Source organism: Capsicum annuum, chromosome 11, assembly GCF_002878395.1.
Source record: "Capsicum annuum cultivar UCD-10X-F1 chromosome 11, UCD10Xv1.1, whole genome shotgun sequence".
Classification (NCBI taxonomy): domain Eukaryota; kingdom Viridiplantae; phylum Streptophyta; class Magnoliopsida; order Solanales; family Solanaceae; genus Capsicum; species Capsicum annuum.
The window spans coordinates 203,282,872-203,297,465 of NC_061121.1; the positions used below are offsets into that span (position 1 = coordinate 203,282,872).

Consider the following 14,594-nt stretch of genomic DNA (forward strand, 5'->3'; position numbering starts at 1 on the left):
AAAAATTAGATATCTTTTCTTAAATAAAAGAATACAATAAATGAATTTTTTTTATTATTTTCTTAAATAAATATTTTATTAATTTCAAATGTATTATTTCTTTTATATATATCACCATATAATATATATATCACATTTTAAAAAATTCAAATAAAATATAATTAATAAAATAATGAAAGTTTTATGTAATATCACTTAAAAAAAAAAAAAACATTCATTACCCTTCCTTTCACAATTTCAACAAACACAGTAACACAACCCCAGCAACAATATCGACAAAACAACAATAATATCAACCAGGGACGCCCATCAAAACTCGGATCACCGGATAATTAAGAAATCTGGTGGTTTTCACCTTTCCTCTCGTTTGTCCTCTCTTGTCACCTTTCCATCATTTTTTTGTTGAAGTAAAACAAAGTTCAAGGCCTTGCGATTTCTGAAAATAGGAGGGAATTGAGTATCAGCAGTTTCAAGATGTTTTTTCCTTCAATTCGACTGCTACCGAGATTAAACCAATAGTTCCAAGCCTCTCCGCCTCCAAACCGTCACTCGTCTCTCAAATCGGCCAAAAAGGTGACTCCTTTCTCTTCTTTTATCTCTTTTCACCATTAATCCCTCTGAATCAACCAGCAATTTGTCTTCTCAAGCACATCAAATTTGAATTTTTTGAAAGCTTCTTTGAGAAGCTATTGTAGTCCATATTTTGCCTATAAAAGGGGGCTTGTTCACCCCTTCAGATCATAAGTCAAGTGGTAGAGAAAAAGGGGGGAATATTTGAGGTTTACCACACTCTCCGGTTCACTAAGTTCTCTATTTCCTTTGCGATTATTTTTTCCAGTTGTCATTAATACTCACTCTATTCTCATTTTTTTTATCACTCGCATATCGAAGTGGTGTGAAAACTGATTGTCGTCTACTCACCGTGTAGGTTCGCTGCCCCAAAATAGGTTACCTCTTTTCAATCTTAAGTGCAGTATTTTTTTTATGTTGTTGTTGTGACCTCCACGCCTCTACCTTTATTTCATTTCGTTCGTTTTGTTTCCTTTTCTATTAATCTTGTCGCCTGATTTTTTATTTTTTTTTCATATTGCTTTGTAATGACCATAATTTGCTTATTGCGTAGCTGACTTGATTAGTTTCTATTCTGAATAAAGCCTCGTCTTGATTTTGGTTGTACTTTTTGGAGTATAGAGCGGCGAGGGAGTGTTCTTGTGGACATAAAGGGATGAATATCTCATGATGTTCAGCACTTTGTACTTTCCTCCTCTTAAAATACTCTTCAGATTTTTACCACCCCTATTTTCCTTTGAATACGTCAATCTCGTGAAATAGAGCTCGTTTGCTAATAAGTTTCAGCTATGTTTGAGCTGAATTTGTTGACGTGCTCGCTTTGTTTCTATAGCGCGATGTAGTATAATATAGAGCAGTATGATTAGGGGTTCATCCGAACTCCCTTCGACAAAAAATTATACTAGTTATACATAATTAAAATTATTTTTTACGTATATGTAACTGATGTTGAACCTCCTTCGGCTAGTTCGTGTACCTATTCTTTTCAATTTTGTAATATAAATGTTACGGGATGAAATGTGAACACGTCATGGTGTTACCATCTTCTACTCTCTCCCTATCCCCAAATATTTGATAAATTTTTTCGTTCCTGTATTTTCTAGTCATATTTCTTATTTTTCCTATCATTGCATTGTTTAGTTTGGATGTTTAGAAGTGGTATGGGGCGGAGAGATGTTCATGTGAGGATAATGGGATAAGAGAGAAACACTTCATAGCAAACTCCTGTCTTGCCCTCTAAATGCTTAAAATTAATGTCTCCCTCCACCATTTATATGATCTTCTCTAACATAATACTAATCTTAATATAATTTTGGGTTCGAGTTTGAATGGGGTTGAGATTTCTCAACTCCGTACTCATAACTGCTCCTGAAACAGAGTGTCTTTGGCCTTTTAGATCACTTAATTTTAATTTGCTTCAAATTCAACATTCGGTGTCCATCCCTCCCTATAATCGTTATTTGAAATTATGTTGTGGTGTTCTCTCAATGTTCATGCTATCCCTTTACCTTTTCGAAGAACATGGATGACCCTCTAGATTTAATGTTTCTTATCATTTTTTTTTAGATAAAGGGGAGTTATAAAAATGAAACCTGTTACATACTAGCTTTTTAGTTTTGGGGGCATGACAAGCAGGGGATTTGCTTATTGTTGCTCAAGTTCTTTCATAAAGTTTTTGTTTAAAATCTTTGTCATGTTTAAATGTATTTAATTAAATTTTGAACATAGTTGTTAGTAAAGGCTCTTCTCTTATTCTATCATCTTTCATTTCGTCTTTAACTTTCCAGTAGACTATTAGGATTTACAATTTGGTATATCATCGAGTCTTGGAATGATTAATTACTTTATCTACCCAAGGTTACTTTACTTGCGTGCTTCACTAATCTTCTCCCCGTTTGTTTTTATGAATGGGTACTCCAGATGAGTCCAATGGACTCGTCACCCCTAGCATATCCGCAACTCCCCCTTCACTTTATTAAGTTTGAGAATGTTACCCTCGATGCATAATGTGATATGATGTTATTTTATCTAGATGCTGTAAAATAGTAATATCAAAAGTTGCTCTACCAACATCTTAGGAATTATATTTTAAGTATTGTCTAATTTATTGCCCATACGCTCGAATACACACATCATTCTCGTATCCTTTGGCTAAAAATCACCCTGAATAGTAGCTAAATAGCATTCTTTATTAATCATAGGTTAAGCTTCATTGTTTGCGTCATTTGAAATCACGATCTGGAGCTTCTATGGCAAATTTTCTTTAAATTTGATTTCCCTCTCTTGTTTTTTTTTCTGATTTCTTTTTGGGAATGTGTAATCCCCAAATAATTTAGTTAGCATTTCTTTTCTCGTTGTCCAAATTACTTGGCTTTTGATTTGGTCGGGATATATGATTCTTGACAGATTATTATGTGTGAATCATGATTACCTTGAACTTTCATAGTTCTTTGAAAAGAAAAAGGGGGTTAGAGAAAGGAATATATGAGTACATATGTTCTGTGGAGTATTAATATTATCATCCCTGTGTAGAGTTTTTTAGGAAACTCCACCTCAAAATGTTACACTCTTTAGTTCTTTTAAGTAATACGTTAGTAAGAATCTTGTTTCCAAGAGAATTTCTTTTTTAGGAAAAAAATAAAAATGCAGTTTCCTCCTAGTATAGTTAAAGCAATTTATTTTTCATTTATGCCTAGACATGAATGCCATTACTTTCTCGTAATAAATAGCAGGTACTTCAGTGTTTGACTATGTGTTTTGACATATTACATTCTTTCGATGGTGCTAAGTTTATCATGTGTGTAAAAGCATGCTACATATGTTCCACACATATTTTTGGGCTAATAAGTGAAGCATGTTGGTTTGCCTGTCTATTTGAGTATCTGTGAATTCTTGTTCATGTGTATATTTTATTCGGGATATCGTTAACTACTTGGTTTTCTAATTCTTTCCTAATAATTTTATGCACGAACTCGCTTGTGAGTCCCTCGGACCTCAATCTCTTGCATTCCATTGCATCATTGCATTAAAACCCAACCTCTATCGAATCTAAGCCTCAACCAAGTCTGCAAACGTGTTGTTATACACAAATACACTCTAATATACGCTGAATATACATTGGGAAGCAACGACTGCACACTATGATATGGTGTATAATAAAAATTGAGTCAAAATACATGGTTCTCCATACTCGTATACAGTATATATGAGGAGATATACAGAAAAACGCAGAGGAGAAAGGCTGTAATATACAGCAGATTATCATGTTATCTCTCATGGTGATCTCTGTCTCAAGGCATTGTCTTCATTATTAGCTTTAGACGAACAACAACTAGGGGAGAAAACTTTATTAGCTTTCGATCTGGTGAAGTACGAATGTTTTGTCAGTTTTCAACGAATGCCAGTTTCTAGACCTGATAAAGAAAATAACTCAAAGGGTAACTATGTTAGCTTCTATTCATAATAAGAAATGCAAGATATTTGACAAAAGGCAAACACGTAAAGAGTTGCTCTCATCAAAGGTACATTGATCCATAGATTAAGTATTGATTTGGATAGACTTTTGTATATTTACTTTTGGAAAATAAGTTTGACAGAAAGATTGACTTTGCTGAACTTAGATACTTCTGTACTTTGACTTGTTAAATTTTGAATTCTTCACCATAAATGGGGGAAATTAAATATTTAAAAGATAGGGGTTGAGTCCTAGGTAGGCTACGTACATATCGCAACGGAAAATTCAGGTCCAACGTAGTTTGAATTACATGAAGATAATCCCAACATAATTTGAATTACAACATAGTTCAAATTACATAAACCCAATGTAGTTTGAATAATATGAAGATAATATGATCATACCCTCTCTAAAGTAAATAAAGAGACTAGGCTTGAAAAGAGCTTCTTACGTACCTATGTAGGCTCAAGTCTTGCGAAGTTATTACAAAGAAATGAAAGTAAATATGTCAGCATAAGGTGAAATATGAATCTAAGTTCTACACGAGCCGCTCTTTGTTGTTCTTCAATAATCTGGTGACGATCCTATGCTTTTATCACTCGGACTTTTATTTATTTTGTTTTTTCCTTTTGTGGAGAAATTGTAATCCCAACATAATTTGAATTACAACATAGTTCAAATTACATAAACCCAATGTAGTTTGAATAATATGAAGATAATATGATCATACCCTCTCTAAAGTAAATAAAGAGACTAGGCTTGAAAAGAGCTTCTTACGTACCTATGTAAGCTCAAGTCTCGCGAAATTATTACAAGGAAATGAAAGTAAATATGTCATCATAAGGTGAAATATGAATCTAAGTTCTACACAAGCCGCTCTTTGTTGTTCTTCAATAATCTGGTGACGATCCTATGCTCTTATCACTCGGACCTTTATTTATTTTGTTTTTTCCTTTTGTGGAGAAATTGTTCTCCAGGTTTGGGTTTGAAACGTTATTGACAAACCTTTTTATGTGATACTCAAATTCTGAGACTGTTGCAGACGCCCTAAAGATGTCAAGGATTTCTCGATCGATATCAACAATATATTTTTTTACCTAAGAAGTTTCTATGTCAACCTTGGTGATCTCTCCTCGTAATATCATTTCTTTTTCGGCAAATTTCTTTTTAGTTGCAGCTATTTTTTCTTTAGTTTCAGCAATTTTCTTTAACAATAAATCTTCAGTTCCTTCATCGCTCACTAAGTCGATAATTGCGATCGATGAATTGATGCTTCTTTCTGGCATCTTGAAAAATCAATCCTCCTGTTTATTTGTTGTTGTGTAGTATAATTATTTTGTGTTATGTGTTGCTTTGATTAAAGATAAATGGATACACTCCTATTTTTTTTCTAGAACCTTTAGGTAGAAATATAAATCCGCTATCTAAAAGTCCGACCAAAATATAAGTCTTTCAGACTTCTCAGAAAATCCTAGAACTTTTTACAAAACCTCTAAACTTTACTTCTATTAAATAGGAGGGTTGATTTTTTAAGATGTTAGAAGGAAGCATCAATTCATCGATCGCAATTATCGACTTGGTGAGCACTGAAGAAACTGAAGATATATTGTTGAAGAAAATCTTTAAAATCAAAGAAAGAATAACTACATCGAAGAAGAAATTTGTGGAGTTGAAAGAAAAAGAAAAGATGTTACCAGAAGAAATCACCAAGGTTGACATAGAAACAATTTTGATGAAGAGACGTATTGCCGATATCGATCGAGAATCCTTGACATCTCTAGGGCATCTGTTTTGTTGTTCGTTTCAAACCCAACTTTGAAAAATAATTTCTCCACAAAAAGAAAAAACAAAACAGATGAAGATCCGAGTGACCGCATAGGATCGTCACCCGATTATTGAAGAACAACAATGAGCTGCTCGGGTAAAATTTAGATTTATATTTTCACCTTATGATGTCATGTATACTTTTATTTCTTTTTAATCAAGAACTAAGCGAGACGTGAGCCCATAGGGGGTGCGTAGGAAGCTTTTTTCTATTCTAGTCTCTTCCTCTACTTTAGAGAGGGTATGATTAGATTATCTTTATGTAATTCAAACTATGTTGGGTTTATCTTTATGTGAATCGAAATTGGTTGTAATTCAAGCTATTTTAGGATTATTTTTACGTAATTCTAATTTTGTTGGGCCTGAAATTTTCAATGGGATACATACCTACCTAAGTTTCAACCCCATTTTTTAAACCTTTCCCCCCTCATTTATGGTGAAGAATTCAAAATTTAACAAGTCGGAGAGAAGAAGAATCTAAGTTCAGCAAAGTTGTTCTTTCCGTCAAACTTATTTCCAAAAGTAAATATAAAAAAATTCTATCCAAATCAATACTTAATCTGTAGATCAATTTACCTTTGATAAGAGCAACTCTTAAATGTTTACCTTTTGTCAAATATCTTGTGCTTCTTGTTATGAACAGAAGCTAACATATTACCCTTTGAGTTATTTTTCTTTATCAGGTAATGAATTGAAATTGGTTTGTGTTGAAAATATCCTTACTACAATAGATTGAAAGCTAATAAAGTTTTCTCTCTGGACTGTTGCTCGTCTAAGTAAAAGTGGGAAATGACTAGTGATAATGAACACAACTAGAATCGTCAATATGGGTTAGTCCCATTGGGCCGGCCCAGACGGTAATTTGATAAGGCTGGATTGTGATTTTTACAGCTCGTTTAAAAACAAGGCTTTTTATCTTGACCCGTATAAGCCTTGGCTCGTGGGGCTCGAGCAATATGGGTTGGGCTGACCTGTGGGCTAAAAAAATGATTAAAAAATAAAATACAATATTAAGAATTAAAAAAAAGTCCAAACTCAAAGTCTATTTGAACTATCATAGATATTTAAATAATAAATATGTTTATAAAATATATAAATAATTAAAATACTAATTTTTTTAAGGAATCAAATATGTTTGATGAAGATAATGTGGCGATGTTAAACACACTATAGCTCCTAAGTGCCATAAAAATTTTTCCTTAAGGAGTTCATTTTCACTTTTAATGAACTAAATATTTATATTTCTTTGTGTTTTATTGTGATCAATTAAAACAAAAATAGGTTAATATTATTATTTAGCTAGTTATATTATTATTCATTAATTGTTTCGTTTGTTTTTCAACCTCTCTATTTGATTTGAATTTGGTGTCAAAAGTTATTTATTTTCATGGATTTTGAGACTTAACTAACATGTGGTAACTTCATGTAATATTATATTATACATATTTATGTAATTAACAATTTAAAATTGAAATTAAGATGATAAAAATAATATATTTTAAAAAGTGGTCTGACCGGTGGGAACCTGCAGCCCACAGTGTGATGGGTTAGGCTTGTTATTTTTTGACTTGTCATATTGATGGGCCTGCCTGGCCTGACCCGTAAAACTCCAAAGCCCGAATGGGCTGAACCGGCTCGTATTGACAGCTCTAAACACAACATGAGAGATAACATGATAATCAAACAAAAAGAAGTAATTGTTGAACTTGCTTAAGAAGCTGGAAATACTCCAAGAAGAGATGAAGCGCACTAAAGATGTGGCTAACCTAGCTATCACGGGTAACACACTTTTCCCAGAGGACTTCAAGCCTCTGCTCTAATTTCATTCTCCCAACTCTCCTAATCATGGAATTCGCCCAAGCAACATCTCATTCGCCTCTGCTCCCAGAACTTTCACAAACCCTTTCATTAATAATTCGCCCTCATACTAAACTCATACCCCACCTACCCAACATATTAATCGAAACAATTACCCAAATGCCTACTATCTCCAAAATCCCCTCCTCCCACCTACCAAACTCCTCTTAATGTCCATGATTCTCAAAATATCCCTTTCAATAATCTGCAAAACTTTACTTTCGCATACCCAAATTCCATTCCAACCATTCAAAATCCACCACATGCCAACCCATACCTCTAACCACATTCCGTGTCATCACCGCCCCAGAGCCACATTCCTAATTTAATATAATTTTTTGGCAAAATGATCTTCTGGATTTGTGATTATGTCGATTTTGTAAGTTAAATACTTTTACTTACATATTTGTTATTTGGATCCTTGAATCCATTAAAAAACAACACTTTGCACCCTTTGACCGTTGTCCTTGCCTATGTGACATTGAAATGGTGACTAGGACAAAGAGAGTGTAGTCACTCGCCTGGAGTGCGAGTGGGAATCAATTTTTGGCTAATTTTACATTAAAATAATTAAAAAAAATAATAATAATATTAAAATTAATAAATAAATAAAAAAAAGTCTTTTTTTTTCCTCCATCTTTTTAAATTTAAAGATATTTTTTAAAAATTTAAAAATAATTTAAAAATATTTTTAAAAATTTAATAAAATAAAAATATTTTTTTCCCTCCCCACCCTAGGCCGTCCCACCCCTAGCCCCTACACAGCCCCGTCCCACCCTACCCCCATCCCCCTCACCCCACCCAACACACTTCCGGCCTCCCCTCCCACCACACCACCTTCACTTTTTTTTTTTAATTTTAATTTTCCTTAAATCAAATTCTTTTCTTTTTTTTTTGAATAAAAATTTAAATTTGAAATCTTTGTTTTTTTTATGGGGATTAAAATTTGAATTGAAAGTGAGTGATAGTGAATATTGAAAAAAATTAGTGAATTTCGTTTGAAAAAAATTAAACTTTTTGTGAATTTTTTAAAGATATTAAAATTTAAAAATTGAAAATTTATTATGTTTGTATATATGAATTTATAGTTAAAAATTTAAATTAGTTGGAGAAGAATTTTAATTAATTGGAATGAATTTGATGTTTAATTTGTGAGCAAAATAAAAACATGATTATTTAAATTTTTCTACAATTATAAAATTTTCTTATTTAATTAAATTAATTTTAATATTTAATTTATTATTTAGCATTTTAAAAATAACTTGGAATTTAATGTAATACTTTTTTTATTTTTATTTTTTTTAAATGACGTGGGGAGAGTGTGTTACACTCACCAAAAAAGGATTTAAGATATTGTTTTTAGTGGGTTCTAGGGTCTAGATGACAAACACGTAAGTAGAAGTATCAAACTTAAAAAAACCGACATAGTAATATTTTTTTTTTTTTTTGAAAAGCGTGTGATATCACCTCAAACTTTTCACATCCCTACTTTTACTCTACTTTATCAATTTACTTCCCTCCAACTTCTGTTTTTCTTTTCTCCAATTTTCGCATATCTCTCCCATGATCTTAATAAAGATCATACTCACTTTTTAAGGTAAGTATTTCTTTCAGTTAATGCATGTTATTTTTTTTCATTTAATTTTTGTTAATGTGTTTAGTGTCGCCATTTTTTTCAATATTAGTTCTGCGAAAATTCTCTGTTTCGGATCAATCTTTTTTTCTGTTAAAATTTATAATGGCTCAACATGCAAATCGAAGTTGTTCAGTTAGAGAAAATCAACCGAAGAATTTACTTACTGATGAAGTATCATCGTTTAGTCTTGGTTTAACACAAGACGAAGTTTTTAATTTGGGTTCTACTAATGTTTTCTCTAAGGAAGGTGTTACCATTGAAGTGTTGAGATATAAGCACCGTAACGATCCCGAAAAGATTGTGGAAATAATGAAAAAGAAAGGATTGACAAAAACTTCATCTCCCACAAAATTTCAAAAATCAGTGAAAAGGAAAAAGTCGGATGAAAAAGGAGAATGTAGTAAAATTGCAAGTCCCGTTGCATCAGATTCTGAATCTGAACAAGAGAAGGTGGAGAAGGTATGGTACATTCGAAAATCTTGCTGTTGATATGAATTGTATATGCTATATACAATATATTTTAAATATGTATTTCATATCTAAATTTTGTGTAAGATATTTGTATTTATTAGGTTTCTGTTTATATATATTCTTTTGGGAAAATGGCTGAAATAGCAACTGTAGAAGTGTAATATGTATTCTGAAAATACATATGTTATATAATTTGTATATGTGTTGTTATATTATTTTTTTTTTAATTAAATTTGTAATAATCATGTATTCATAAAATACATGTGTTTGTTGAAATATAATTCTAATATGTATTCTGAAAATACATGCATGTTAGATATGTGTTTTTATGTTTACCTCTAAGATTTTTATTTGATGTTAAGTTGTATCTGATAGTCATTAGATTTTTAATGTGATATGTATTTCTTATTTGTTGAAATATATTTTTTACATACATAGTTGTATTTGTTATTATACATCTTATAAAATAACTAGAACATGTATTTCATAAATACATATAAGACAATTTATATAAACTAGTTTTAAGATGTATTTCATAAATACATATAAGAGACTGTTTTGTCATATAAATACATATGTGTTTGTTGAAATTTAATTCTAATATGTATTCTGAAAATACATACAGGTTAGATATGTGTTTTTATGTTTACCTCTAACAATTTTATTCGATGTTAAGTTGTATGTGGTAGTCATTAGATTTTGAATATGATATGTAATTCTTTTTTGTTGAAATGTATTTTTTACATACATAGTTGTATTTGTTATTATTCATCTTATAAAATAACTATAAGATGTATTTTACAAATACATATAAAAGAATGTTTGGATTAATATGTATTATTAAAATACATTTGTTATATAATTTGTATATGTGTTGTTATATTCTTGTCTTGTTAATTAAATTTGTACAAATCATGTATTCACAAAATACATAATGTGTTTGTTGAAATACAATTCTAATGTGTATTATGAAAATACATACAGTTTAGATATGTATTTTTATGTTACCTCTAAGATTTTTATTCGATGTTAAGTTGTATTTGGTAGTCATTAGATTTTTAATGTGATATGTATTTCTTATTTGTTGAAATATATTTTTTACATACATAGTTATATTTGTTATTATACATCTTATAAAATAACTATAAGATGTATTTCATAAATACATATAAGACAATTTATATAAACTAGTTTTAAGATGTATTTCATAAATACATATAAGAGACTGTTTTGTCATATAAATGTATTTTTTTGTTGTTTAGGTCATTCGTGATCAAATATTCATGGCCCGGGTATTGCTCAAATTTACTCCTCATATAGAATGTCATATGGTCAATGACATTGAAGACCGTATTAAGACAATGTTGACGAAGAGTCAGTACAAGATATTTTGTACTAAAAGTATATTTGGTTTCTTCATGAAGAAGAAAGATTGTGTAGTCCAAGCCCAGCTAGGGAGATGCATCATGTCACTTGAAACTAGGGAAAGTTCTGCAAGTGCCATAGTCATTCGAGCAAAGGGCACAATTCTTCATTTCACTATTAGAGAGTTTGCTTTGGTGATTGGTTTGAATTGTGCTACAAATAAAGATGAATTTGTGCTTGACGAGGAGCGCCCAAATAGAATTATTGATCAATATTTTGATGGTGAGAGTTTTGTACAGAAAAAAGATTCATATGCTGTTGTTTCTGACAAAATTTGGGGGAATGATAACGATGAAGATGCGTTAAAGTTTGCCAATTTGTATTTTATTCACGCATTCTTACTATCGTCAGTTGATACCGCACTTTGATTTAGTTGAGAGTGGTCGCTACAGTGATTATCCGTGGGGATCAGTTGCATTTGAAGAATTAGCTAGAAGTTTGCATAAAAAGTTGAAGCCGAAAGGAAAGTTTTATATGCTTCTTGGAATGCCATTGGTCATTCAAATTTGGTTGTACGAATGTTGTTCAAAAGTGCCTCGTAATGTTGCTTCCAAGGTGGATTCTCAAATCCCTCGTATTTTGAATTGGAATACAAATTCTCCTCGTCCAAGATATGAAACTCTTATGGGAAGTATGTTTGATGATACAAATGACAAGGTTAGTTTTACGATTTTTTTTTTTGTATGTGATGTTGATTATTTTGTAAATATATTTTCTGATCTGGTATATGTATATATACAACATACCATTTGTCAGTGTATATTCATTATTGGGTTTGGATCATGGTTAACTGATTTATAATGTAATTAATTTTACCATCTAAATTATTATTTTCATATGTTATTTAAATTGTAGGTTGTTTTTAAGAATATCGAGCCAACAAGAAAGGAGATTTCAGCTTTTCATATATCGAAGAAGCTTGTTCCTGGATCTGCTAGTCATAATGAAGATGACGTTGATTCGGATGATGATTTTTAGGATCCTCCACAAAGACAAAATCAGTTTACCACAAAGAAAAAACATCATGGCGATTTCTCAGCTTCACCTGTAAAGAAAAAAATGAAGCCACATCCTAAAGGTGTAGATGAGCTGATATCAAAACGGACCCCTCCACCCCGTGCTGCAAAGATGTCTTTTGTTAGGACTCCAATTCACAAGCCAATTCAAATAAAAGTTACGCTATGTGGAAATAAGAAAGACATAAACCAACCTGACAGTAAAAAATCTATTCCGGTTCAGTCACCTGTTCGTTCAGTTCTGAAAAGATGAAGACGGTGTTGTCTCGAAGAAAGTCTTTGATAAGTTTTGTGAAAAGGTAATTTTTCTTTAAGCTTTTGATTAATTCATTTTTCCATTTCTAATTATTTTTTTATAATTCAGGTATGACAAGAGTTTAATGATGTCCGTGGCCTAGTGTCTTCCAGGTTTGATCAGATGATGAATGCAATCAATGAAAATAAGGTACAACATATATACATTTACAGCATATGTAATTTTTTTTACAACTAAGTTGTTATTTACTAATTTTTTTAATTTATATTTTCATGTTTTAAACGCGAAGAAACAAGCAAAAGGCAGCGAATCTGATCATCCACCAGCGGATGAAAACGTTAAGAGTACATCACCCCATCAAGCGACTACAAAGTTTGTTCATGAGTTTAATAGGAATCCTGAAGGCACATTGGTATGTAAATTTCGTACATTTATATTCAACTAATTTTATATATACAATTCTAGTTTATCATTATAAAAAATAATATTAAAACAGGTTCCCGAAGAGATGGCAGGATATCAAAGCAACAGTATGAATGATGTGTATAATGAGATTGATGGGTACAATGAGGATAATGACATTGTTCTGGTAGAGATTTTTTTTTTTTTGGTTAGGTATAGTTATATTGATCAATAATACTTTTTTTAATTTTTTATTATTTCATTTTTTAAAGGAAAAAAATGATATAAATGTTCATGAAGCAAGAGATGTTTGTGTCGCTCCGGAATGCTGAATACATATTGGTTGGTTTTTTAGTTCTTTATAAATATTATTTTATTTAATTTGTATGAACATGTGTAGATCACAAAATCAGTTGACGAAAGTATTGGTGAAGCACAAATATCAGAATCTCAACTCACATTTTCAGATAACGTCCTTAGAAGCATTGATCTTGACTCCATAACAAAAGCCAATGTTGAAGTTGAAGATGAGTTCAAGGTATCTACAATACGTGCATTGATTGCTATTTTTAATTTGTTGAAAAATGCAATCTAACTAGATCTTTATAAAATTTATACAGAACAAAGAAGGTGCGATCGAGATGAATGTAAATACACCAGCGGGACATGAGTCAGAGGTTAATGATGTGGATAATTCAAAGTTAGATCAGCAATATAAGAGTGCAGTCCACATTCCTGCGGTAGTAAATATTGAAAGCAATGCTGATCAACATTTGTCTGACTCTCAGAACACTCTTCTGTATGAGCTTCTTCCCAGTCTTAATGCGTATGTCAATCTTGAACGAAGTATAATTGTACATCGATCGGCAAATCAAGCACAACAAACTCCAATGCATGTTTCAAGGATTAGGCGACCATCTAGATACAATGAGTCACCATTCACAATGAAATTTGGTTCAGCAGATGGTTAGTACTCTTAACATAATTTTTTTAATTAACAAATTTGCTTACTTTATATTTTTTTCCTAATGGATGGTGAAGTATGAATTTGGTTTTTGCTGTTCAGTTGTATTTTTGGAACAACTATAAATGTCTTTAATAAGATATGGTTATATTTTGAAGAATATTTTTTTCATTTTGAAGTTGGATAGTTTAGACATTTTTACTCTGCATTTGTTCATATGTATTTCAGAAATACATCTGTTGCAGTTTTCAGGCATGATTTAACTTTTGTTTCAGCAGTATACTTATTATTTCTTATAATACTGCATTATCTTATGTTGTTGATTATATATACATAATTAATTGCATAACTTAATAATAAAGTAAGCACGAAAGAGCAATGGAGAACATTCAATCAGAAGCATCCCATCACATCTCATCCAGTTAATGCGATAGAAGACACACTAAAGTCACCAACAAGTTCATGACGTGGCTTTCATTGGATCTTCTTAAATATAATTCGAAGAGGTATACAGAATACAACTTAATAATACTAACTTTTATAAATTAAGATTATGTAAATTACAGACTAATAAGTATAATGAATAAAAAGGAACAACAAAGAAGAACATTATTTGAAGGAAAAGGCAAAAATATTAGTTATCAACTTTGGAATTCTATCTGTTGAAGACAAGAATTGGTTCTACGTTATGGGTACTCCTATCCAGACGTGGTCAGATC

At 31.3% G+C, this 14,594-nt stretch overlaps 1 protein-coding gene across 1 annotated transcript; it reads left to right on the forward strand.

The window, feature by feature from the left end:
* Positions 1-203: 203 nt before the first annotated feature.
* Positions 204-13,701, forward strand: LOC124888695 (the record flags this gene model as incomplete). Its single annotated transcript, XM_047399719.1, is given in 9 exon segments — positions 204-573; positions 9,589-9,800; positions 11,075-11,894; positions 12,093-12,552; positions 12,618-12,698; positions 12,799-12,921; positions 13,006-13,098; positions 13,312-13,449; positions 13,532-13,701. Coding segments are annotated over 5 exon segments (551 nt in total), but the record flags the coding sequence as incomplete, so codon positions are not given.
* Positions 13,702-14,594: the final 893 nt, after the last annotated feature.